Source organism: Pristiophorus japonicus, chromosome 7 (assembly GCF_044704955.1).
Source record: "Pristiophorus japonicus isolate sPriJap1 chromosome 7, sPriJap1.hap1, whole genome shotgun sequence".
Lineage (NCBI taxonomy): Eukaryota > Metazoa > Chordata > Chondrichthyes > Pristiophoridae > Pristiophorus > Pristiophorus japonicus.
In genome coordinates this window covers 177990666-178017738 of record NC_091983.1, presented here as the reverse complement: position 1 = coordinate 178017738, position 27073 = coordinate 177990666, and the positions used below count along the sequence as shown (strand labels likewise).

General features: G+C 44.8%; 1 protein-coding gene across 1 annotated transcript in view; it reads right to left on the bottom strand.

Moving 5' to 3' along the window:
- LOC139266654 (hormonally up-regulated neu tumor-associated kinase homolog A) overlaps positions 1 to 26855 on the bottom strand; it is a 64241-nt gene extending 37386 nt beyond the window's left edge. The window contains exons 1-5 of the mRNA XM_070884240.1: positions 26784 to 26855; positions 26604 to 26744; positions 16711 to 17003; positions 9541 to 9596; positions 7991 to 8123 (exon numbers count right to left, since the gene is read on the bottom strand). Coding sequence (XP_070740341.1) covers positions 7991 to 8123; positions 9541 to 9596; positions 16711 to 17003; positions 26604 to 26744; positions 26784 to 26855 — 695 coding nt within the window. The remainder of the gene's footprint in view (positions 1 to 7990; positions 8124 to 9540; positions 9597 to 16710; positions 17004 to 26603; positions 26745 to 26783) is intronic.
- Between the last annotated feature and the right edge of the window lie 218 nt (positions 26856 to 27073).

Below are 27073 nucleotides of genomic sequence, written 5' to 3'. Positions count from 1 at the left end.
CAGTGAATAAAGGCTGGATAGACAGAAAGAAAAAGGAGGTGGGGTAGTGTTGCTGGTTAAAGAGGAAATTAACATAATAGTAAGGAAGGAAATTAGCTTGGATGATGTGGAATCTGTATGGGTAGAGCTGTGGAATATCAAAGGGCAGAAAATGTTAGTGGGAGTTGTGTACAGACCATCAAACAGTTGGGGACAGCATCAAACAAGAAATTAGGGATGCGTGCAATAAAGGTACAGCAGTTAACATGGGCGACTTTAATCTACATATAGATTGGGCTAACCAAACTGGTAGCAATACGGTGGAGGAGGATTTCCTGGAGTCTATTAGGGATGGTTTTCTAGACCAATATGTCGAGGAACCAACTAGAGGGCTGGCCATCTTAGACTGGGTGATGTGTAATGAGAAAGGACTAATTAGCAATCTTGTTGTGCGAGGCCCCTTGGGGAAGAGTGACCATAATATGGTAGAATTCTTTATTAAGATGGAGAGTGACACAGTTAATTCGGAAACTAGGGTCCTGAACTTAAGGAAAGATAACTTCGATGGTATGAGATGTGAATTGGTTAGAATAGACTGGCGAATGATACTTAAAGGGTTGATGGTGGATAGGCAATGGCAAACTTTTAAAGATCACATGGATGAACTTCAACAATTGTACATCCCTGTCTGGAATAAAAATAAAACTGGGAAGGTGGCTCAAGCGTGGCTAACAAGGGAAATTAGGGATAGTGTTAAATCCAAAGAAGAGGCATATAAATCGGCCAGAAAAAGCAAAAAACCTGAGGACTGGGAGAAATTTAGAATACAGCAGAGGAGGACAAAGGGTTTAATTAGGAGGGGGAAATAGAGTAGGAGAGGAAGCTTGCTGGGAACATATAAACTGACTGCAAAAGCTTCTATAGATATGTGAAGAGAAAAAGATTAGTGAAGACAAACGTGGGTCCCTTGCAGTCAGAATCAGGTGAATTTATAATGGGGAACAAAGAAATGGCAGACCAATTGAACAAATACTTTGGTTCTGTCTTCACGAAGGAAGACACATATAACCTTCCAGAAATAGTAGGGGGCCGAGGGTCTAGCGGGAAGGAGGAACTGAAGGATATCCTTATTAGTCAGGAAATTATGTTCGGGAAATTGATGGGATTGAAGGCCAATAAATCCCCAAGGCCTGATAGTCTGCATCCCAGAATACTTAAGGAAGTGGCCCTAGAAATAGTGGATGCATTGGTGATCATTTTCTAACAGTCTATCGACTCTAGATTAGTTCCTATGGACTGGAGGGTAGCTAATGTAACACCACTTTTTAAAAAAGGAGCGAGAGGGAAAAAGGGGAATTATAGACCAGTTAGCCGGACATCAGTAGTGGGGAAAATGTTGGAATCATTTATCAAAGATGAAATAGCAGCGCATTTGGAAAGCAGTGACAGGATCCATAAGTCAGCATGGATTTATGAAAGGGAAATCATGCTTGTCAAATCTTCTAGAATCTTTTGAGGATGTAACTAGTAGAGTGGACAAGGGAGAACCAGTGGAAGTGGTATATTTGGACTTTCAAAAGGCTTTTGACAAGGTCCCACACAAGAGATTAGTGTGCAAAATTAAAGCACATGGTATTGGGGATAATGTATTGACATGGATAGAGAACTGGTTGGCAGACAGGAAGCAGAAAGTCGGGATAAATGGGTCCTTCTCAGAATGGCAGGCAGTGACTAGTGGGGTGCCGCAGGGCTCAGTGCTGGGACCCCAGCTATTTACAATATACATCAATGATTTAGATGAAGGAATTGAGTGTAATATCTCCAAGTTTGTAGACGACACAAGCTGGGTGGTGGTGTGAGCTGTGAGGAGGATGCTAAGAGGCTGCAGGGTGACTTGGACAGGTTAGGTAAGGGGGCAAATGCATGGCAAATGCAGTATAATGTGGATAAATGTGAGGTTATCCACTTTAGTGGCAAAAACATGAAGGCAGAAGATTATTTGAATGGCAGCAGCTTAGGAAAAGGGGAAATGCAACAAGACCTGAGTGTCATGGTACATCAGTCATTGAAAGTTGGCGTGCAGGTACAGCAGGCGTGAAGAAGGCAAATGGCATGTTGGCCTTCATGGCGAGAGGATTTAAGTATAGGAGCAGGGAGGTCTTGCTGCAGTTGTACAGGGCCTTGGTGAGGCCTCACCTGGAATATTATATCGAGTTTTGGTCTCCTAATCTGAGGAAGGACGTTCTTGCTATTGAGGGAGTGCAGCGAAGGTTCACCAGACTGATTCCCGGGATGGCGGGACTGACGTATGAGGAGAGACTGGATCGGCTGGGCCTGTATTCACTGGAATTTAGAAGAATGAGAGGAGATCTCATAGAAACATATAAAATTCTGATGGGACTGCACAGATTCGATGCGGGAACAATGTTCCCGATATTGGGGATGTCTAGAACCAGCGGTCACAGTCGAAGGATAAGGGCTAAGCCATTTCGGACCAAGATGAGGAGAAACATCTTCACTCAGAGAGTTCTTAACCTGTGGAATTACTTGCCGCAGAGAGTTGTTGAGGCCAGTTCGTTGGATATATTCAAGAGGAAGTTAGATATGGCCCTTACGGCTAAAGGGATCAAGGGGTTTGAAGAGAAAGCAGGCAAGGGGTACTGAGGTGAATGATCAGCCATGATCTTATTGAATGGTGGTGCAGGCTCGAAGGGCATAATGGCCTACTCCTGCATTTTCTATGTTTCTATGTTTCTATGTTTCTATGTTTCTATGTTATTCTGTATCTAATTTGAATCTAATCCAACCTCCTTCTCTGTCATTCTGTTTTTTGTTTCTCAATCCTCCAATCTCATTGGTTAAGGAGATTCATTGTTGGTCCCGCCGACCACCCAGGTTGTAGATGCTCCGTTATCAGCTCGCATTTCCAGCAAATTAGGGTGCAAAATAATTTTGAGCTGAAGGCTGCAGGAAAATTCTAACTGATGGCATACACTGTGAGATGCCCCGCTCCAGCAAATTCTGGCCCAATGTTGCAGTGGGTGGGAGGAATTGAAGGAATCAGTTGGAGAAGAAATATAGCTTTATTCACATTGGGGATATGATGAGAGATGAGGGTTGATGCCACCGTTGGATATCCCAGCTTGGTGCATCAGTCACAAGGAGTGATGGTCAATGGGTTGCTGCATCTACTCAAATTACTGATGGAAAATCATGGACTTTGGTGCTGTGATTTCCTAACCATCACTTCCCATGAGCGTTAGTCGTTGCCTGGAATGCCAGATTAGGTAATTAACCCAATGGAGAGCTAGTGAAGGAGTGAAGGGCAGTCTGGTTGACAGACCTGTTAGAATAGTAATTAATATGAATGATAATAATGGATGAAAAGTTAACATTCCTCTGCCTGTTATTTTAATGCGTGGACTAAGGTCCCCGTTATAATAGGAATGTCATGGCAACACGCTAGGGTGTCTTGACCGCTGGGGTGGAAATCTGGTGGAGCGGATCGCTAGCCCAGAATAGAATCCACTTGATTTTCATTTCAATAATAGGTGGGGGATCTGCTCGGCCAGGTTGCTGTCCAAGTGATGAAGACGATAATCTACCCAGATCAGCTTTCATCCACTATCATCTCTGACAGTAATTTCTTGCCTCCAGTGTTTGGAATTGGAACAAAGCCAGGTTGTTCGTAAGAACTGGTGATGACTGGGGGCAAAAAAATAGATTTTCTTAAAGCAGAATGGCATTCCACAGAATTGTCTCACAAATGTTACAAAACTGCATAACGTTGCTCTACAATGTCTCTCACTTTGCCTTATCTTTCACAATTGCTATTTGCAGGCAGCCTAAGGGCAGACATTTTGTGTTTGACTTCCCCTAAAGTGAGATCATGAGGTTAATTATTTGACTTTGTGCTCCTGATAGGGTGGTTCAGCTTGCGACAGTGAACATTAGAAATTTGGGAGAACACTATGGTTGGAAAATTATGTGTAACTCGTGCCTGAATTTTTGGTATATGTTACTGGCAGATAAGGTTCCCTGCCGGGAGTTCAAAGTCACAATATTATCTCTGTGAGCTTTCTGTCCATTGATTGTGAATGGGAGGGTGGCAGATCTAGCCCATGGAGCGGTGTTTATTTTTAAAAGCGTGGCATACATCAAAATGTTTTACATTTTAAAACAAATGGCAGGCCTCGCTGCTGAAGGAGAACTAAGAAATTAGCAAAATGGGCCTATATTCTCTGGAGTTTAGAAGAGAGGTAACCTCATTAAAACGTATAACATTTTTAGAAGGGTTGACAGGGTAGATGCTGAGAGGCTGTTTCTCTTGGCTGGGGCATTTAGAACCAGGAGGGACAGTCTCAGGGTAAGTGGTCGGCCATTTAGGACAGAGATGAGGAGAAATTTCTTCACTGAAAGTTGTGAATCTTTGGAATCCTCTACCCCAGAGGGATGTGGATTCTCTGTCGATAATTATATTCAAGACTGCGATCGATAGATTTTTGGCCACTAAGGGAATCAAGGAGTTTGGGAATAGGGTGGGAAAGTGGTGTTGATGTAGAAGTCAGCCATGATCTTATTGAATGGCAGAGCAGGCTCAAGGGGCCGAATGGCCTACTCCTGCTCCTATTTTTATGTTCCTCTTAAATATCATGAGAGGAGTTCTGCAGGAAAATGTCTACTCCCAGCCTGCCTCTAACTAACTTTAATATGGGGAGAAACTGCTAAGTATAACAAGTTTCACTGTATAATGTCTCGGTTTCTGAGAGACTGTAAAGGGCACTTTTCCTTTAAGGTGGCAGCAAGTCAGCAAACTACGTGCTTTTACAAATAAAATCCATGAGTAATTTTTGTTTCTTTGTAGGGGGTGAAGCAGTCGAGTGATCAGGAAAACCAAATTAACTTCAAAGTCTCACCTTACTTTACCAGCATTCAAAATATCACCTTTATCATCCTTTAAATCTCCGCCAGATGATTCATTGCCATAAATTATAACTGGAAATTTGAGAAAAAATATGAATACTTATATTTATTCTTGGTTTTAAAACAAATTACGTCAGCCTGCGACAGTTGTGTTCAATTTTGGTCTCCTAATCTGAGGAAGGACGTTCTTGCTATTGAGGGAGTACAGCTAAGGTTCACCAGACTGATTCCAGGGATGGCTGGACTGACATATGAGGAGAGACTGGATCGACTGGGCCTGTATTTACTGGAGTTTAGAAGGATGAGAGGGGATCTCATAGAAACATATAAAATCTGACGGGACTGGACAGGTTAGATGCAGGAAGAATGTTCCCGATGTTGGGGAAGTCCAGAACCAGGGATCACAGTCTAAGGATAAGGGATAAGCCATTTAAGACTGAGATGAGGAGAAACTTCTTCACTCAGAGAGTTGTTAACCTGTGGAATTCCCTACTGCAGAGAGTTGTTGATGCCAGTTCATTGGATACATTCAAGAGGGAGTTAGATATGGCCCTTATGGCTAAAGGGATCAAGCGGTATGGAGAGAAAGCAGGAAAGGGGTACTGAGATGAATGATCAGCCATGATCTTATTGAATGGCGGTGCAGGCTCGAAGGGCCGAATGACTTACTCCTGCACCTATTTTCTATGTTTCTATGTTTCTCTGACAGATTAGTTTGCTGGAGCAGGTTTAGAAGGAAGTTGAATTCCAGGGAAGGCTGTCGATTCTACCCTTTGAGATAGAAATTCAGTCGCTTAGCGCCCCTGGAAAGGGTCGGAACAGGGGCGCTAAAGGCGTCAGAGCCACGAGCGCTGGCATTCACGCCGCTCAGCATAGACAGTGTGCCGGTTTTGTGGGGGTGCTGACCAGTACCTCCCGGGAGCATCGAGCTGGTGTGCACTGCCCCCATTTTCGACAGCGCTATGGTTTTTGTTTCGCGCCGACCCGGTAGCGCCCCGCAGCGTGCCGTAATGTGACCGCCTGGGAAAGGGGGCAATCCAAACTGTTCTGCCGGTTTGAAGGAAGGAATGATTGGTTTTAATTTTTTTATTTTTGTGATTTATGTTCATGTGGAGCAAAGATTTGGGAATGTTTTTTGTGTTCTTTTGGCCATTTTTTAATCCAGCGAAGCATCTCTTAAGGCACTCCGAGGCTGGCTCTTCAGCACAAGATTTTCAGTTGCTCAGCCGGCCTAGTGCCCTGAGAGAGGTGTGGAACGTCTCCCTAAGCGCTCCGCCCGACACAGGGCCCAGCTGATGAATTTTGTGGCTGCAGATGCAAAACATTCCCCGGTGCAAAATTTATCGTCCTGCTGCCATTAGCGGCCTTATTAGCCTCCAACCGAATTTCCACCCTCTTCTTCGGTAAGTTTGGCCAGAGCTCATTTCACCCAGGAGGCGAACTACTTGTCCGCTTTGCTTACCTCTGAAAACATAATTTTCAGAGCGAGTTGGTCAATGTCAACGGTGACGAGAAGGACCCTGAGAAATCCAAATGATCAGCAGAAATTTCACAGCTTTAGCTTGCGCCTGTTTCATGCTGTCTGAATCCGCTAAAACAGCAACAACACCCCTTTAGTAACAATACTTTAGCTAGATTTGTAACAGTTTTGAAATTAGGCTCGTTATTCTGTGATAAAACAAAAGCAAAATACTGCGGATGTTGGAACTCTGAAACAAAAACAGAAAATGTTGGAAGCACTCAGCCAGGTCAGGCAGTATCTGTGGAGAGAGAAACAGAGTTAATGGGGGCAATTTTAACCCAACCACCCATTGGGAAACAGGGGATTGGGTGGAACTCTGGTTTTACAACTCACCTGATTTTACCCTCCATTGAAGATAACGGAGAGTAATATTGGGTGGGCTGTAAAATCCACGCTCCACCCAATCCTGTGGGTTTCTCGCCCGTCACTTCAGGTTTAAATCCATTTCAGGTAGATGCTCTTTTATTGGCTGATTCTCAGATGAAGGGTCATCATACTGAAACGTTAGCTGTGTTTCTCTCTCCACAGATATTGTCTCAATGCTGGGTGTTTCCAGCATTTTCTGTGTTTCATTTGTAATTTTGTGTTCCCAGTGTATAGCATGGGATTAATCCATTCGTATTACATCTCTTTGTGCACAATTTTAGCACACATTAGGGCCGAAATTGATGGCCTTACCACCCACTGCCGCCGACTTCCGCCGACATTCCACCTCGAGCTGTGCCCAGAGCCAGTTACGATTTGATCTGGAGCGGGCGGGAGGGGAGAACCGCCGGGAACCGTCCGCTGAGGTCAGCGGACGGCCAAGTGGCACAACTGACCTCCCACCTGCCAAGATGCCAGATTGGTGCGGGCGGCAGTCGGTGCCAGAGCGGGGGTGGACTGCCGCGAGGAGGCTGGTCTATCCCCGACGGTGTGTATGAAGAGCTGAAAACAAAGGTCAGTAACAATTTAAAAACATTTTCTTTGCAGCGACTTACCTTGATAGGGTCCCCTGAAGATCTTCCAATGTTTTTTTTTAATGCTTTTAATTTGCAGCTCCTCGACCCTCCGTGGGCCCGACTCCATCCTCGGTGGCACTTGGGGCGGCAAGCGCCTTTGCCACCGAGATTGGGAGCTCCCACCCACTGCTACCCAGATTGACGCTATAAGTCCCTCTTTTGCTGCCGGCTGCCCTTTCAAGGACCTTTTTGCCGAAAACCCCGCCCAGAGAACCGTCAGGTATCTCGCCGGCCATCGGCGGTCCTTTGGGCGGCACTTGCTCTTCACCAATTTCGGCCCCGTTAAGTTGTTTATTTTAAGTGAGTCTGGAAACGTGTTAGAACAGTGCCTGCAGGAACGTAAAGCAAAGACAAGATTGTGCCAAAAAAACAACTGCACACTTTGGAAATACACAGCAGATCAGTCAGCACCTGCAAAGAGAAGAGACCCTAAATCAGAACAAAATTTCTTTGGAGAGCAAGATACATGAAATTGCATCAATTTGCGTCAGTGGGGATGTATGTAGATATCTTAATCCAAGAGGTAGATTTAATTATTATCTGTCGATCCTCACCCAGTACCTACATTGACCAGACATCCACCTTGGGCCCATATTTCTTATGGGCCAGGAGCTCTGGGGCAGCATAGGCCGGACTCCCACACTGTGTATTCAACAACTCCTGGCTGTCATTCTTCAGGGTGTTACTCAATCCAAAATCTACATCAAGGAGAAAACACAACAGAGAATGAATACTAAATAAATGACCTAAGAGTTCAATTGGTGCATGAGTGTCCACCCTTTATTATTCAATAATTTCTGCCAATTTTGTTCCCTCTACTCTTTTGGAGGTTTGATTTCCTTGCTGAGGTTTGGTTCCGCAGTTACCAGGCATCCTCCACATCGGAAAATTCCAAGCAATGTGCTCTGCTTTCTCATTTACAGCATGCAAGGATTTATTTTACGCGGAAGATTAAAAAGAGTGAACCAGCTGGAGTAGTGTTCCAATTGTTTTTTTAGCAGACACAGTTGACTCCTGAATCATATATGAACAGTAATATGACTTCCATGAATTTGATTAAGTTGAAGACGTTTTTCCCATTCGCACCACTTTTGAACAAACTCCAATCAATTTTACCTTTACACTTTTTTTTGTTAAACTTTGGTATATTTTTTGAATAAATTTGTATAAGGTGGTGACATTGTCATATTGAGCATCATCATCATCATCATAGGCAGTCCCTTGGAATCGAGGAAGACTTGCTTCCACTCCCAAAGTGAGTTCTTTTATGGCTGAACAGTCCGATACGAGAGCCACAGACCCTGTTACAGGTGGGACAGACATTTGTCGAGGAAAGGAGTGGGTGGGGCTGGTTTGCCACGTGCTCCTTCTGCTGCCTGCGCTCGACCTCTTCATGCTCTTTGCATTGAGACTCGAAGAGCTCAACGCCCTCCCGGATGCACTTTCTCCACCTTGGGCGGTCTGCGGCCAGGGTCTCCCAGGTGTCAGTGGTGATGTTGCACTTTACCAGTGAGGCTTTGAGGGTGTCCTTATAATGTTTCCGCTGCCCACCTTTGGCTCATTTACCATGAAGGAGCTCCACATAAAGCATTTGCTTAGGGAGTCTCGTATCTGGCATGCGAACTATGTGGCCTGTCCAGTGAAGCTGATTGAGTGTGGTCGGTGCTTCAATACTGGAGATGTTAGCGTGGACGAGGACACTGATGTTGGTGCGCCTGTCCAACTCAAATACGGCAACAGTCTATTCCAAAAATTGAGAAGCTTGAAATTAGACTCTGAATACTCAATGAGGGTCACTTTGTATTCTGATGATGGTGTAAAGCAGGCAATATTGGCTTGGCCAGCCATTAAACACCTCTCCTGATTCTTGTTTCTATTGAAGTCAATCGGGAGAGATGTTTAATGGGTGGCCAACTTGACATCGCATGTTTTCCACTATTGCTCATAGTCAGAATTACCCTTATTGTGTTTGACTTGAATTTCTTTTGCTGCTACAGGTATTATAATGGTGGTTGTAACTGGTTTCTTCTAAATGGGTTGCATTCATTACTAACTCCAATAGCACACGCGGTGCCACTAGTTTCTGATGATTACTTTATATGGTATTACACTTACCAACAATTTTGATGTTGTTATTTTCATCAAGCAGGAAGTTTTCTATTTTCAGGTCCCTTGAGAAAACAACAGCAAACACGATATATTTAAGTGCAATCATTCATTCTGACATTTAATTCAATTTAAACTGAGTATGATTGAGCTGATCTTCAATGCTCCTCTGAATGTTCCTCTCTTGATTCTTTGGAGTTGCAAATAAGGAGCCCAAACATGGGTGGGGCTGGAACAAGGGTACGGTAGCATCGTGGCTATGTTACTGGACTCGTATTCTTGAGACCTGACTTCAAATCCCACCATGGCAGCTGGGGAGCTTAAAATCAGTTAATTTAAGAAATCTGTAATTAAAAAGCTAGTATCAGTAATGGTGACATTAACAAATTTGCTGTCCTTACACAGCGATGTGCTTGACTCTTAACTGCCCTCTGAAATGGCCTAGCAAGTCACTCAGTTGTGTGAGGTGGCTCACCACCACCTTCTCAAGGGCAATTAGGGATGGCCTTGGCAGCAAAGCCCACATCCTGTGAATGAATTAAAAAAGAATCCTAGTGTAAGTGTCAGGATGTGCCCACTTGGAACCTTGTTGAACTTTTTAGGCTCAGGCTCAAGGGACTAAATGGCCTTCTCCTGTTCCGATGTTCACTCATCTGAATTTTCCTGACAAATACCTGAGAGACTATGGGAACATTTCATGAAATCCACCATTGTGGAGAAGCCAGAACAGACGGTACAGGAAAGCTGCTCTGGAGAGTGCTGTTGCCACTAATATAGAACAGTAAAATTGTCCCCTTTCATAAGGCCACCTAGCAAGCCATTCAGTTGAACATATGAACAACCACTTCAAGAAGAACAGTAAAATTGGCCCCTTTCAGGTGGACTTCACTCGGTGACCGGTGAAGCCCAGGCTCGGACCAAGGGAACACTCAACCTGGGAGACCCATCCCTCGGCCACACTCCTTCTGACGGGCCCAAATATTTGTGGGTCGTCAATCTCGGCTTGTGTTGGGATCTTCACACAGGGAACTTCTGCCATTGACCCTGCCATTGTTTCTGAAATCAGTAAGAGGTTCCCTTATTTATATATGGCTGCAAGGAGCCTGTGCCACACCTTGGACGCCCACCAGAGCAGCTGTGCAGAAGAAGTGGCCTATATACCTCCTTTCACTTAAAATAGAGGCCTCATTTATTTCCACCTGTAGTTCCACCTGAAGGTAACGGAGAGCGTTCTGCTTGAAGTGGCTGTTCATATGTTCAACTGAATGGCTTGCTAGACCACTTGAAAATGCAATGCAGTGTCAACTTCATCATGTGGACTGGACTGGGTACGGGTGGGCAACTTTCCGTCCCTGAAGGCCATTAGTGAACCAGTTGTTTTTTTTAAATAACATCTATCAGTTTTCGAGGTAATTTTTCTGGTACTGGCCACAAATGTATTCAATTCAATCTCACAATTTGCCATGGTGAGATTAAAACTCTCAGGGGGAGAAATTGCATAGCGCCCCGTTTGGGTCGATAATATTTGCGGGGGCGTAACAGTATCTACCGGGGTGCTACCCAAATCCAGCGGATGCAAACTTCCAGTTTAGTGCTTCAGGAGGGAAGTGGAGCACTAAGTCAAGTGCTGCCACTTCCCTTGGAGCAGTAAGCCACGCAGGAGGCATGGTAGCAGTGCAGTGCTGCGCAATGTCCAGTGCAGCGCTGCCGGGATCGGAGGCTCCTTCCCTCCCTTAAAGGGAAAGGCCATTGCTGCAGGCTCTGCATTAAATATATTTCCGTGGTGGCTGATGGCAACGGCGATCCGCGATGATCAGTGCCAAGCACTCGAACAAAGCGACTCCTTGAAATACCTTACAACGCCTCCTGCAGCTGCCGGTGATGACGCTCGACGATGCTGCAAGTGGCGGAACCGAAGTTCGGATCCGGGGCGCTGCGCAGCCAGATGATGTCACGATCTCTGGGGCGCAGGAGATCTGAGCGCTAGGGGTTACTGCCGCCGCAAACCTCGACAGCAAGTTCATGGGTGTCGGTACTCTCGTAGCATATAACCACTATACTATCTACACAGTCCTGAATACAACAGAAAGTCCAGATGAAATCGGGTATTGAAGTTATACTAATCAATATGATTTTAAGTAGAAGCAATGGAAGCCTACTGATAAAAATCAAGGTTCTCCCTGCTGCCATTTGTTGGGAGGATGTTCAAGGTTCTGTACTGGAGGTCAGGTGGAGGATGATTATATACTTAGAATCATATTACAGCACAGGAGGGAGCTGTTTGGCCTGTCGTGCCTGTGCCAGTTCTTGAAAAGAGCTGTCCAAGGTAATCCCACACCACCGCTTTTTGCCCATAATCCTGCAAATTAGTCCTCTTCAAATACATGTCCAACTGCTTTGTGAAAGTTCCTATGGAATCTGATTCCACCGCCCTTTCAGGTAATGCATTCCAGAACTTAACAATCCTCTGGATGAAAAATTTCTCCTCATTTCCCCTCCTTGCCAATTATTTTAAATCTATGACCTCAAGTTACCACCCCACTTGCCAGAGGAAACAATTCCTCCCGATTTGCTCTATCAAAACGCCTCACAACTTTGAATATCTCTATTTGGTCTGCCCTTAACCTTCTCTGTTCTAAGGAGAACAATCCCAGCTTCTCCAATCTTTCCACACCACTGAAGTCTCTCATCCCTGGTCCAATCCTGGTAAACCTCCCCTGTACTCTCTCCAAGGCTTTGAAATCTTTCCGAAAGTGTGATGCCCAGAATTGTACGCAATACTCCAGCTGGTGCCTAGCGAGTGCCTTGTCAACATTTTTATCTCAGAATGCTCCTATGAAGCGCCTTGGGACATTTCACTACATTAAAGGCACTGTATAAATACAAGTTGTTGTTGTTGTTGTAAAGATCGAGCATGATTTTCTTGTTTTTGTATTTAATGCTCTTATTTACAAAGCGAACTATCCTATTCGCTTTCTTATCTGCCTTGTCACCTTGCCCTGCCACCTTCAAAGATTTGTGAATATGCACCCCCAGGTCCCTCTGCTCTTCCACCGGCCTCAATATAGTACCATTTATATTATACTGCCTCTCCATGTTGTTTCTCCAAAAGTGCATCACTTCACACTTCTCTGCATTAAATAGCATCTGCCATGTGTCTGCCCATTTCACCAGTCTCGCTATGTCCTGCTGAAGTCTGTTACTATTTATTCCGTTGCAAAGTCTTGTATCATCTGCAAACTTTTGAAATTGTACTCCCTATACCCAAGTCCAGGTCATCTATATATAACAAGAAAAGCAATCTTTCTAATACCGGCCCCTGGGGAACCCCATAACATTCTTCCCTCCAGTCAGAAAAACATTCATTTACCACTAGTCTCTGCCTCCTATCCCTTAGCCAGTTATGTATCCAAGTTACCACCATCCCTTTAATGCCATGTGTTTCTATTTTCAGAATAAGTCTGTTATGTGGTACTTGAACTGACCCTATTTATATAAGTCAATTTTTACAATGTCTTTGTTGACTAGTTTGTCTTCAGTCAGCTTGCTGTTCCAGCTTGCTTATATTCTGTTGACATTTGTTGCTTAGTTTTTGGGGTTCCAAGGTTAAGGTGTAATTTGCCAATAGATGTATTTCTGAACTTTCCTGAAATCTGGTGCCTGTATGGAATGAGAACATGTAATGACTGATTTCCACCATAAGTAAAATTATCATGCTTGGTTTAGTCACTGCCTTCTATGATTGGTCAACATTACACCAATAGAAACCACTACCGTCTGTTAAAAAACCTGAACTGGTTTATTGTTTCAGAATCTGCCCCAAATGTCAACAAGCTCCGTGATCTTAATGACTGAGTAATAAATAAAACACCCTCTACCATTACACCTCAACACAGTGAATGATGCATTAGAATATCAAAGCTATTCAAAGAATGACATGTGCATCATAGCAAGGTTATGTGAATAAGATAATGATTGAATCGCTTAGGTTGCTGCCAATCATGGATGCTAAACCAACGGGCAAAGACATGAATGTACAAAGAACCATCCCTTTAACTGGCATCACGGGGGCGGCAGTGAGAGGGGAGGGGGTAGTTAAAGGTGGGAGCTAGTTAGAAATGGGAGAGTGACTGCTGAGGTAACTTTTGAGGAAGTGATGTTCTGGTTGATCTGTTAAAAAGCTAAATGTCACTTTGTTATTTTTTTTTCCAGATTAGAAATCTATCAGTGAAATATAAAAGTGCTTAACATTTACCAGAATGCATCATTTTATTGTAAAACATTAACATTTTCCATGGTGCCACCCTCACCCTGCCCCCCCCCCCACCCCCCCGCCGTCAGAAATGCGACACAAGTTGATGCATGTGTCAGAGGAACACATTTGGAAGGAGATTAATTGTCTGGGCTGAATTTAGGCTGGGCCTGTTTCGAGAGCATCTTCGGGGTGAGCATGAACAGGCAGCTCGCCCCATGAGAAACATGAATTTCAGGCCATCGCCACTTACCCTGAGCTAAGGTCAGGGAGGGGGGATTGGAGCGGGCTACAGTTCTGTGGAATCAAAGGGAATCCTGCTCTTCCTCGCTCCATGGGAAAGTTTAAAACATTTAAAAATTAAACTTACTTTTAGTTGCTGGCTGCGGGGGCAGGGGCATTGAAAAATCCTAAGTAACAAATTATGTAAAGCAGTCCTTCAACAGGCATTAAGATGTTTTTTAAGGGGCCTAGAGCTTGATTTAGACATCCACTCAGGATACTTGAACAATGGTTATGTGGTTAGACTGGAGAAGCTGGGGATGTTTTCCTTAGTGCAGGGAAGGTTGAAAGGAGATTTGTTAAAGGTGTTCAAAATCATGAGAGATCTAAACAGAATCGATAGAGAGAAACTGCTCCCATTGGTGGAAGGGTCGACAACCAGAGGGCACAGACTTAAGGCGATTGGCAAAAGCACCACAGGCAACATGTGGAAACATTTCTTTACACAGTGAGTGGTTAGGATCTGGAATGCACTGCCTGAAAGGGTGATGGAGGCAGACTCATTCATGGCTTTCAAAGGGGAATTGGATAAGTACCTGAATGAAAAAAATGCAGGGTTATGGGGAAAGGGCAGGGGAGTGGGACTGGCTGAAGCCAGTCTTGCAGAGAGCCGGCATAGGCTTGATGGGCCGAATGGCCTCCTTCTGTGCTGTAGCCATTCTATGATTCTATGATTCTACAGATCCCCACTAGTTTAGCAGTGGGACCAACACCTGCCCACAGTAGGCACAGGCTGTCCTACTGCTAAATTCGTTCGCTTTACACCCATTTTACACCCTAAAAATGTGTATAACGCATACCAGTTTCTACACTGTTGCTTAAAATTCTGCCTAGATTGATGCCATGATCGATGAGAAAGAGTTCAGTTCACTTATTTGCCTCAAGGCATTTTCTTTTAAAAAATAAATAAATAAAAACTTTTTTTCATTATTCATTTGCTTGTTGCTGCTGATAAAACATTTGAAGTTACAAAGAAAAATAATTCATCTCCAGATGCCAAATACCGAGCTGTTTTCAATAACATTAAGAACATATGAACATAAGAAATAGGAGCAGGAGTAGGCCATTTGGCCCCTTGAGCCTGCTCCGCCATTTAATAAGATCATGGCTGATCCGATCATGGGCTCAGCTCCACTTCCCTGCCTGCTCTCCATAACCCTTCATGCCATTATCGCTCAAAAATCTGCCCCATAGTTCTGGATTCCCCCATAAGTGGAAACATCCTCTCTGGATCCAACCTGTCAACACATCCACTGGTTCCCCTTTATACACCCTGTTCATTACATCCTCAAAGAACTCCAGCAAATTTGTCAAACATGATTTCTCTTTCATAAAACCATGCCGACTCTGCTTGACTGCATTATGGTTTTCTAAATGTCCTGCTAGTACTTCCTGGGATACATGTGCATTTACGAAGGTCAGGACCAACAAAATAAAATTTTTGTTTTAAATAATTAACTACATTCAATATTTATGAATTTGAAATAGGTGTTGGTATTTTTAATAGTTATTTTCAGTGTTTTTGGGGGTTTTCCCGTTCACACTTATTGTGGTTTCATATGATGGTTACATTCTGCCCAACCAGCCCATGCCGGTATTTATGCTCAACTTGAGCCACCTCCCGTCTTTCCTCATCTAACTCTATAAGCATAACATGTCAAAGGCTTATAAAAATAAACGAAAGACTTGTATTTATACAGTGCTTTTCATGACCTCAGGATGTCCCAAAGCACTTTACACCCAATGGTATACTTTTGAAGTGTAGTCACTGTTGTAATGTAGGAAGCACGGCAGCCAATCTGTGCACAGCAAGCTCCCACAAACAGCAATGTGATAATGACCAGATGATCTGTTTTTCTTGTGATGTTGGTTCAAGAGATAAATGTTGACTAAGACACTGGGGATAACTCCACCACTCTTCATCAAAATAGTGCCATGGGATCTTTATGTCCAGCTGAGAGGGCAGACGGGGCTTCAATTTAACATCTCATCTGAAAGTCGGATTTGTAACTTAAGTTACAAAGCCCACGTGATTACTTATTTCCACACGTCAAAGGCTTAGCATCAGGATCATTCTGAGTTGTTTGCATTTGAGGGCTGTATTAGCGTTCCGAAGCTTTTGCTCATTTTCTAGTTTGTATGTTTGTGCAAACCCTTCAAAAAAGAACAGGTTTAAAACTTTGGTGCACAAAGTACTAGAATAGATCTTCCCCTTTTTTTTGGAACGGAGTAAAGATCAGCTTGACTTTATAGCTAGTCAATGCTCTATGAAGTTGGAATCATTAATACCAACACAGTGTCTGAAATTAGTGCATGTTTCATTCCCACCACTAATGTGTCTCATGTTGATTTGCACAGGGAAAAAACCTTCAAAAACTTACAGCAAGTTTCATAAATTCAACACGTTAAAGATTATTTTCCAATTCTGCACTACTGGCAGAAAACATCGGAAATTCAGGAGTGTGTTGTGTGATTTTATTACCATTTAAATTACTCGTGCACAGCACACACCCAAATTTCCCTTCGGCTTCACGGAATCAGCAAACTGTTGTCTAAAGTTTGACATGACAAATAGCTCTCGACCTGTGACCACAGAAGAGCAGTAGCTGACACTGGGGATGGACAGGAAACGATTCCGTTTCTACCTGTGTACTATTGCGTGACGATGGAGATGTTCCACTGCTGACAAGATCTGCCTGGTGTATTTTCTCGCTTCTCTTTCTTCTAGCTTCTGCTTCTCGCAGATTCTGTCCATCAGGTCTCCTCCCTGGCACAGTTCCATCGCCATGTAGTAGGAGTTCTCGGTCTCGAGCGTCTCAAACAGTTGTACAATGTTTGGGTGTTTGATCATTTGGTGAATGCGGGGCTCCCTCTTCATGTTCTTCTGTACATAGGTGTCCTGCTTCGCTTTTTTCTTGTCAATCACTTTGATGGCTACCTGGTAAATAAATCAACCAAATCAAATTAGTGAATGCTTGGAGATGTTGGCCTAGCAATGCTATCGCCCTGCGCCTGTGTTACAGGTGTACAGTGGATGCCGAAGAGTCCAACGTAGCGGGTGATGTGCGTGCACTCTTTCCACGCCAAAAGTTAGCTGCCTGTCATGTTGAATCGAGCTGCTCAGTGAGTGTCCAGGGCACGCTCCGGAGGCATTTACAAGCCTCATTATAACATTTAACTAAGGACGCTTGTTGTAGGACCCTTTGGGGAAATTGGTCTGCCTCAGGGCCTTGACTCATCACGTCAAAACTTTGCTCAGCAAATCATGGTGCTAACAGTCAGCAAGGGCCCCGCAGGAGCGCTATTTAAAGGGCTCATCCTTCCATGCAGGTTAGTTACTGGTTGGTCCTCTTAGGCTGCGGGTTAACTTCTGGGCCTATTTTCTGCATTCCGTAAATTAATTCTGACTTTTGGAAACACATTTGTGTCGGTGCTGGACTGATCTTATCTGCTTTGTAAAGTGTGTTATTCCAGTCACGGGAGGTCTGGTAGTTCTGCCTTTGGGGCTTGAGGAAGAAGGGGAGCAATGAAGAAGGCAGGAGAGAGCCAGAATAGCTGGGATAAGAGAGAGGAGAATGGCATTGTTCAGGGGCCTATACCCACAGCGGGTCTTCAGGTGGCACTTCTCATACTTCTGTTTCACCAAGGAGGCGATCATGGAGCTGTGTCACCTGCTGCACCCCCAACTGGAGCGCAGAACCAGGGGCATCAACTGCATTGCCTGTTGCTGTAAAGGTCACCTTGGCCCTTAACAAATATGCCACCGACTCATTCCAGGCTGCAGGAGGTGACATTAGCAAAACTTTGCAGTTTGCTCTGCAGTGCTGTATCAGGGAGGTCACTGAGTCTCTCTACATCAGGAAGAAAACCTATATCAAATTCCCATTGGAAAGAATGAAGCAGGACAAGAGAGCACCAGGCTTGACCCATATTGTAGGCTTCCTCAGGGCCCAAGGTGTCATAGACACGCATTGCTTTGCATACTCCCCATCACCAGCCTGGCATCTTTGTCAATAGAACAGAATGAAGGAGTTTTGTGATGCTATGGAAGCCCCTGTCAAGGCTGGCTCCGAGAGCCAAGGTGGCAGCCATCTGACCCTCAATGTGAGCTGCGATAGAAGCTATCAGAGCTGGCAGGAGAGGCTCCATCATGGTGGGTACCATTGTACGTTCATGGAGTTAATCGCTTGGTCCATGTTGGACAAAAGGTTCTCCATGCTCTGTGTGTAGCTCCGATACATGTTGGAGCTGGACTCCTAGATGCTCTGAGTCATTGTGCGCTTAGTATCTGGAAGTCTTTTTATTATTTTACTGTTCAATAATTAGTTGCTACTCAGCTAATTTACACTAACAACTAATTAAACATGAAGTTAGATTCAGAAATAGGGTGAGGCAAGCTGGGAAACATTAAAGAGTTTTAATTTCACTTTGACTGCATGTTTTTATATGATATTAGGTAATGTAAATTATCTCTATAATAAATCAGTACTTGAAATCATAGAATGGTTACAGCACAGAAGGAGGCCATTGAGCCCATCGAGTCCGTGCCGGCTCTCTGAAAGAGCACTGCAGCTAGTTCCATTCCCCCGTAGCCCTTTCTCTGTAGCCCTCCAAAATTTTTTACCTTCAGGTACTTATCCAATTCCCTTTTGAAAGCCACAAATGAATCTGCCTCCACCACCCTATCAGGTAGTGAATTCCAGATCCTAACCACTCACTACATAAAAACGTTTTTCCTCATGTCGCCTTTGATTCTTCTGCCAATCACCTTAAATCTGTGTCCTCTAGTTCTCGACCCTTCCACCAATGGGAACAGTTTCTCTCTATCTACTTCTGGACCACTTACAGATCACAGGGTAGAAAGTCCTCCTTCGCATTGGTCGCCTGTTGTCCACCTCTCCCGATATTCAGCTCCACTGATGTCAGGTGTGGGTGGGACATAGAACGTGCGGCCAATGCAATTCTGCTCATTTTGCGTAACTGCCCAAGACAAATTTCTTCCCCGATATTTATTTATTTCTGGTTACATTGTTGTCAGGTTGCAGATGAGATGTGTGCATGATGGGGTCAGGTGTGGGGGCAGTTGGGCTTAGGGTGATGGCAGGCCCTGTGCTGAGATGTAAAGCGTATATGTAAATGCCAATTATCCACTTTTAGACAGCATTCAATTTGTCCATGCTCAGCTTCCCATAAAAACTCAAACTGGATCTGACCCGCCTTCATTCAAACTTCTGGGCTCCTGTGCTCCACAGAAGGATCGCCGTGAGTGACTGCCATGTGATGTCACACCCAGCCAGACAGGAACTATCGTGGCTCATGGTGGACAGGGAGGGAGCTCACGCAGCAGCAAAGCAGTAAGTACTGATCAATCTTGCGAGACATAAGCAGCATAAATGATAATTTTAAACCTGAGGAAGCACAGTAATAAGAAAATAAATGGTATAATGATGTCTGCTCCCGTGCTGATAATCTGAAAGAACAGCATGCAACAGTTGGTAGCTAAATGCAGACCAAAGAAATTACTAAAGTTTTGAGCTTTCTGCCTTTTTTGTAGTAAAGCTCCATATGTAGGCCACATAAAGATATTTAATTATATTCAGGAGATAGGGAATTAAGTAATGTATTATGAAGAAATTGAATCGCTTACAATTTCTAAATATAATTTAGTCATTAATAAATAACAGATCAGATCAAAGCTCTGCAGTCCTGCCACATCCAGTCAAGAATGGTTGTGGACAATTAAATAATTAACGGGAGGAGGAGGCTCCATGAATATCCCCACCTTCAATGATGGCGGAGCCCAGCACGCGAGTGCAGAAGACAAGGCTGAAGCATTTGCAACCATCTGCAGCAGAAGTACCGAGTGGATGATCCATATTGGCCTCCTCCTGATGTCCCCACTATCACAGAAGCCAATTCGATTCACTCCACATGATATCGAGAAACAGCTGAGCAAAGGCCCCGACAATATCCCGGTTGTCGTGCTGAAGACTTGTGCTCCAAAATTAGCTGCACCTCTAGCCAAGCTGTTCCAATTACAGCTACAACACTGACATCTACCCGACAATGTGGAAAACTGCCCAGATCTGTCCTATCTACAAAACAGGATAAATCTAATCCGCCCAATTACCGCTCTATCAGTCTACTCTCAATCATCAGCAAAGTGAAAGAAGATGTCATCAACAATGCTATCAAGCGGCACTTACTCACCAATAACCTGATCACTGATGCCCAGTTTGGGTTTCGCCAGGACCACTCATTAAGGCTTCATTAAGCCTTGGTCCAAAGGTGGACAAAAGAGCTGAATTCCAGAGGTGAGGTGAGAATGACTGCCCTTGACATCAAGACAGCATTTGACCGAGTGTGGCATCAAGGAGCCCCAGTAAAATTGAAGTCAATGAGAATCAGGGGGACAGCTCTCCACTGGCTGCAGTCATACCTAGCACAAAGGAAGCTGATTGTGGTTGTTGGCAAGCAATCATATCAGCCCCAGGGCATCGCTGCAGGAGTTCCTCAGGGCAGTGTCTTAGGCCCAACCACCTTCAGCTCCTTCATCAATGACTTTCCCTCCATCATAAGGTCAGAAGTGGGGTTGTTCGCTGATGATTGCACAGAGTTCAGTGCCATTCGCAACTCCTCAGATAATGAAGCAGTCCATGCCTGCACATAGCAAGACCTAGACGACATTCAGGCTTGGGCTGATAAGTGGCAAGTAACATTTGTGTAACACAAGTGCCAGGCAATGACTATCTTCAACAAGCGAGAGTCGAACCCCGGTCCCTTGACATTGAACAACATTATCATCACCAAATCCCCCACCATCAGCTTCCTGGGGATCACCATAAACTCGACCAGCCACATAAATACTGTGGCAACAAAAGCAGGTCAGAGGCTGGGTATTCTGTGGCAAGTGTCTCACCTCTTGACTCCCTTTCCACCATCTACAAGGCACAAGCCAGGAGTGTGATGGAATACTCTACACTTGCCTGGATGAGTGCAGCTCCAATGACTCTCAAGCAGCTCGACACTATCCAGGACAAAGCAGCCGCTTGATTGGCACCCCATCCACCTAAACATTCACTCCCTCCATCACCGGCGCACCGTGGCTGCAGTATGTACCATCTACAAGATGCACTGCAGCAACTCGCCAAGGCTTCTTCAACAGCCCCTTCCAAACCCGCGATGTCTAATACCTAGTGCATATACTTACATTGGAGGCAATTCAGAGAAGGTTCACAAGGTTGATACCTGAGATGAAGAGGTTGTCATATGAAGAAAGGTTGAGCAGGTTGGGCCAATACTCATTGGAGTTTAGAAGAATGAAAGATGATCTTATTGAAATGTACAAAATTAGGAGGGGGCTTGACAGGGTAGATGCAAAGAGGATGTTTCCCCTCGAATCTAGAACTAGGGGGCATAGTTTCAGAATAAGGGGTCACCCATTTAAATCGTAGATTAGGAGAAATTTCTTCTCTCAGAGGGTCGTGAATCTGTGGAATTCTCTACCCCAAAGAGCTCTGGATGCTGGGCCATTGAATATATTTAAAATGGAGAAAGACAGATTTTTGAACGATAAGGGAGTCAAGGGGTATGGGGAGCAAGCAGGGAAGTGGAGTTGAGGCCAAGATCAGATCAGTCATGATCTTATTGAATGGTGGAACAGGATTGAGGGGCCAAATGGCTTACTCCTGCTCCAATTTCTTATGTTCTTATGGAACACCATTACCTGCAAGTTCCCCTCCAAGTTACGCACCATCCTGACTTGGAAATATATCACCGTTCCTTCATCGTTGCTGGCTCTAAATCCTGGAAAACCTCCCTAACAGCACTGTGGGAATACTTTCATCACACGGACTGCAGCGGTTCAAGAAGGTGGCTTACCACCACCTTCTCAAGGGCAATTAGGGATGGGCAATAAATGCTGGCCTTGCCAGCGACGCCTACATCCCAGGAACAAATAATAAAAAAATATATAGTCATATTATACAATACTGATGCTTTATCACTAACAGGATGGCTGTGTTGTTGACTATGCATATTGTACACTAAAAGCATATTAAAAAATCATGTTATAATTCTTTTGAGTGCGGGTTATAATTAAAATGTAGAATGTGACAGTTCTATCAGGAGGTAAACAACATGAGCTTTTCTTAAACTACCATGGGGATTATTTTTAACATAAAACAGAATCATAGTCAGAGAGAGGCCATTTGGCCCATCATGTCTGTGTGAGTTTTCTGTAAGAGTTATCCTTTGAATACTAGTCCCTTGCCCTTTTTTCAGAGCAGTTTTTTTCCCTTTTAATGCAGCGATTATAGATTCTGCATCCACCACTGTTTCTTGTAGCACATACGATATCTTATAACAACTTTCAACATCAAAAGAAACTCCCTATCTCTCCTGTTGGTGATGATCTTAAATGTCTGCCCTCTCGTTACTGATTCACAGAACAATGGAAATAAATGTTTCCTATTTACCCCATCCAAACCCTTCATAATTCTGAACATGTCTGTCAGATCTCTTCCTAACCTTTTTGATATAATGAAAAAGGCCCAGTTTCTCAAATCTCTCCTCAGGACTAAAGCCGTGGTATCATCTTAGTGAATCTTCTGGATCCTCTCCGTGGACTTGATGTTCCGAAAAGTGCCCAAACTGGACACATGGGAGTGAATTCCCACGGGGTGGGGGTTGGGGTGGGGAGGGGGAGGGGGCGAGCGGCTGGATCTCCCACTCAGCTATTGTAACTTCAAGCTGCGGGACCCTCAGAGAGACACCACCGGCAGCAATGGTGACACTTTCCTGGGGCTTCTGGTGCCCTTCTGCTGAAATTACGGTCCTGGACTTCATTTTTTTTTAACTGTTGGATGTTTCTAGAACACTGCCCTCTGCAATCTTCCTCCAGAGTTTGAACATAATAAAGGCTGACACTTCACAGCAATATAGTTCCGAGGGAGTGTTGCATTGTTGGAGCCAGGTGCCATCCTTTGGATGATATAATGAACTGAGATGCCTATTTGAGCAGGCCTTCACAAACCCATGGCATAATCAACATTTCTCCTTCACTTAGTATTGTCTGAAAGCAGATTCATTAGTCATCCATCTCGACATAATATTGCACAGCACTGCAAAAGTATTTAATTATGTGAAGTGAAGATGTTTTGATGCAGCAGTATTGGGCTGGATCTTGCTGGAGTAGGGCATCTCGCCACGTGGCCATTAGTTAGACCGTTTCCTGCACCCTTTGTTCCCTGAACTTGCTGGCCACTTTGTACATTAGTAATGGCGTGCTTCATTCACAGACTGTTATATTGTCAGCAAGCTTTCAAAATTCTCATAAAAAGCCAGAGGTTGTCAGCATTTTTAATTTTCCTGCTGAGTGTTCACCTCTCCAGCTTCTTTTATTTGAGGATCATCATATAAATTGTTGCACCAATTTAACCAGTTCTGGGTCAGTAACCAGTAACTGCCCTCGCTCTCTCCATTTAACTCAACAAAACCCCAACAAATTAGAAGCTTGTAATAGTATTGAGAAACAGTTTTTTTTTAACATCAACAACTTGCATTCATATAGCACCTTTAACCTCGTAAAACTGCCAAGGCGCGTCACAGGACTGTTATAAAACAAAATTTGACACGAGCCGCATAAGGAGACATGAGGACAGATTGGTCAAAGCAGAAGGTTTTAAGGAGCGATTTAAGGGAGAAAAGAGAGGTAGAGATGCGGAGAGGTTTAGGCAGGGAATTCCAGAGCTTGGGGCCTTGGTCATAGAAGGCATGGCCACCAACGGTTGAGTGATTATAATCAGGGATGCTCAAGAGGGCAGAATTAGAGGAGTGCATTTTAAAAAGCACTTACCATGCTTGTACTGTAAATTGTAAAGTATAATTACTTTAAGCCCTTTAAGACAGAAAAGAACAAAGCAGGCAAGGAGCAAGATGCCTTCTGTAGCGGAATCAGGTTGGTGGCCCAAGGCCCAATGACAGAGGCCTGCGACTGGTGCTGGTCCTCAGGGACCTGATATGAAGATTTAAAAGAGATGGGGAAGCGGTTAGACGATCTGAGGCCTAGTGTTTCAAGTCCAACAAAGTGCCAGCATGTGTATTGGTTCCTTCTCAGAGGAGAGGCCAGAGGACAGCGATGAAACGGGGGGAGATTGGTGGGTGGCCCAAACCGCTGCCAGCACAAGTGTCGACTCCATCCAGGAACAAACATGATTATGTGAAGGGGGAGGTCAGAACCCAGCTGGGGATAAAAAAAAGAAGTGGGAGAGGAAGGGAGATGGGCAGGTGGTGGGAGGCCGTTCACCCAAGGCATGACATAATGGCAGCAGAAGGTTAGGATCGCAGTAACCCTGCTATGGAAAATGGAGCAGTGTACAATTCACAGGGCTGATTTTAACTACTTGCAAAGAACGGACAGGCGGCAGACAGAACCTGCCCGTATTGCTTATTGGAGGCACAAGTTATTTACTGGCCTGGACCTCATTTCTATTCTTCCAGTAAGCTGTGGTTGTCAAGAAAGTGCTCCACTGTAGCTCGCTGATTCTGGGATGGGTGGGAAATCGGCTGACTTCCATTGTGAGGCAGCCGACAGTTGGAGCTTGCTGGGGGGGTAATCCGAGAGGGGGGCCGGCGGAGGTGCACATTTTTTTCTGTAGGCCCAGGAGGAACACTCTTGTACTCCTGGGCTGTGGATGAAGTCTTTAAATTCAACAGGGTCTAAATTCGATAGCCCCCGAAAACAGGCGCGGGGATCGAGCTGCGAGATTAACCCACGCCCATTGCTTCTGATGCAGGCAGCACGCAAACTTTAAATGATTGCAGCGTTGCGGCAGCACTCAGCGCGCTGTTGAATGGCTGATTGCCTCAACAGGAGGCCCAAGTTTGTGTGAGGCTAGCACCACTTAAAGCTAGCTTATATCTTTTAAAGGGGAGGCGCAGTCTGGCTGGAGCAGGTGTTGGCAGTGGCTGGGGAAGAGATTCTGACCGACGAGAACACTGACTGAAGGTGCAACAGTGGAGAGAGCGAGTGCCAAGTTTCTCCGGTGCTGCACTGGAGGCCTTGGTGGAGGAGGTGGGTGGGAGAAGAGAGCTCCACTATCCATAGGGGGGCCAAGAAGCCCCCCAGACAAACTTTGCAAAGGCAGTGGGAGCAGGTGGCCTTGGCAATTAATGCCAGAGGTCAGGCCCCAAGGACCTGGATGCAGTGCCGCAAAAAGTTCAATGACCTCACACGTGTGATCAAGGTCAGTGAATTCTTCCTCAAATTCCATATCCCACCACTTCACCACTAGCCTCACACATTGCTGAATGCTCTGCAGCCCTGTCTCACAGTTTGCACACACAGTCAGCGATTCAGCCATGACAGGCCCATCACCCAAACACATTGCACCACACTCACTGAGCCACTTCCCTCTCTCTTGCAGGACAAGTTGGCGCATAACCGACGGCAGCAGGAGTTAACCGGTGGGGGAGGGGCATGGCTGCATGAACTTACCCCGATGGAGGAGACAGTAGTCGCCACCATTGGAACGCCCATTGCTGTGCCCGAGGCCAGGAGTCCGTTTAAGGAGAGAGAAAAAAACTGTGGAGGTTTGCGCTGCACAAGCTCCAGTGGGTTTTTGCCTAATTTGGCATCAGGCGCAAGACCCTACATTGCATATTTAAAATGTGTCTTCGCTACTTTCAGACACCGAATATTGGGCCCAGGACCTCACGCCCAGGCACGTTGCTCTCGTTTTTATGCCTGAGAAACAGGTGAAGCCCGGTGCTAATTTCTACCCTGCAGTCTATTAAAACAAAATTCATGTGAGAAACAAGATAAAGAGCGGATTGAGTGAAGAGCAACAGTAACATAAAGAAACAGGAGCAGCAATACATTTCAAAAAACGACCACCACCAATTTAGGAAGGAATCACTCACAGAAAATGTGAACCTTTTGTTCATTTAAATATGGAGGCTGGGGTGGTGTCACTTGTTATGGAGGAAAAATGCAACATAAGAGTGAATCTGAACAGGAAGCAGTCTAACACTCCTCTTGTAATGTTAGACAGCAACCAGTTTCGGGCACTCCGCACACTGGCCCACAATGAAGCAGCTAGGACTTCCGCAGAGCCACCAGCATTGTCAGTCCGTAAACATCATTGGAGTTGGTTCTGGGAAAAGACTACAGTACAAATGGAATATAAGAAAGTGGAGATAACACAAGAAAAGCACGTGTGCACACATGAATTTTAGCACATGGGAGTGAAATATTAAACATCGATAAACTCGAGCAGATTCTACTTTAGTCACTCTACAGAACTCAGATTCTGTTTCATGGTAATAATATATTTTCAGAAAATTCATTAATTTTGTTCTTCCATGTTGGACTCGGTCTGCTTTTAACCTATTTTATGTTTAAAAAAATACCTTAATCAATCATATTTTGTAAATATTAATCAATATGAGACTCTAGGATTCCTCCCGATCTTTAGTATATTTTTCATTTGCTATCTATTAAGCAGCAGCCAAGCGTAGCTCAGGGATCTGTCTTTACCTTTTCCCCTGTTGGAACGTGCAGACCTTCCATCACCTTGGCAAAGGAGCCTTTGTTGATCATCTTACCCACCAGGTAATTCCCAACCCGCTTTGTGTGAGAGAAACTTTTCACCAGGTCCTGAGGTAATGTAATAAAACACTCCGGCACTTCAGAGTCCTTGCTCGCTTCATCCCATACCGGCAGCACATGCTCTACGTCGCCGGTTTCTACAAGGACGTCTTGCAGAGCTGATCGAACCTCTGCAGGCATTGCTGGGCAGGGAGGATGAACAGAGCAGCTCCCACAAGGCTGGAGTTAACTGTGCTTTGTGCACCTCACCGGGGGAATGAACACAGAGCCCATTATCACGGGAGTCCTCCCTGAAGGATTACCTCCCAGTTAATGATTTTCCTCGAGGCATACTGGTCCGCTCAAGCACAACGATGGCATAGATAATTAACCAAGCTGATATTCACTGTTGTCAGTCA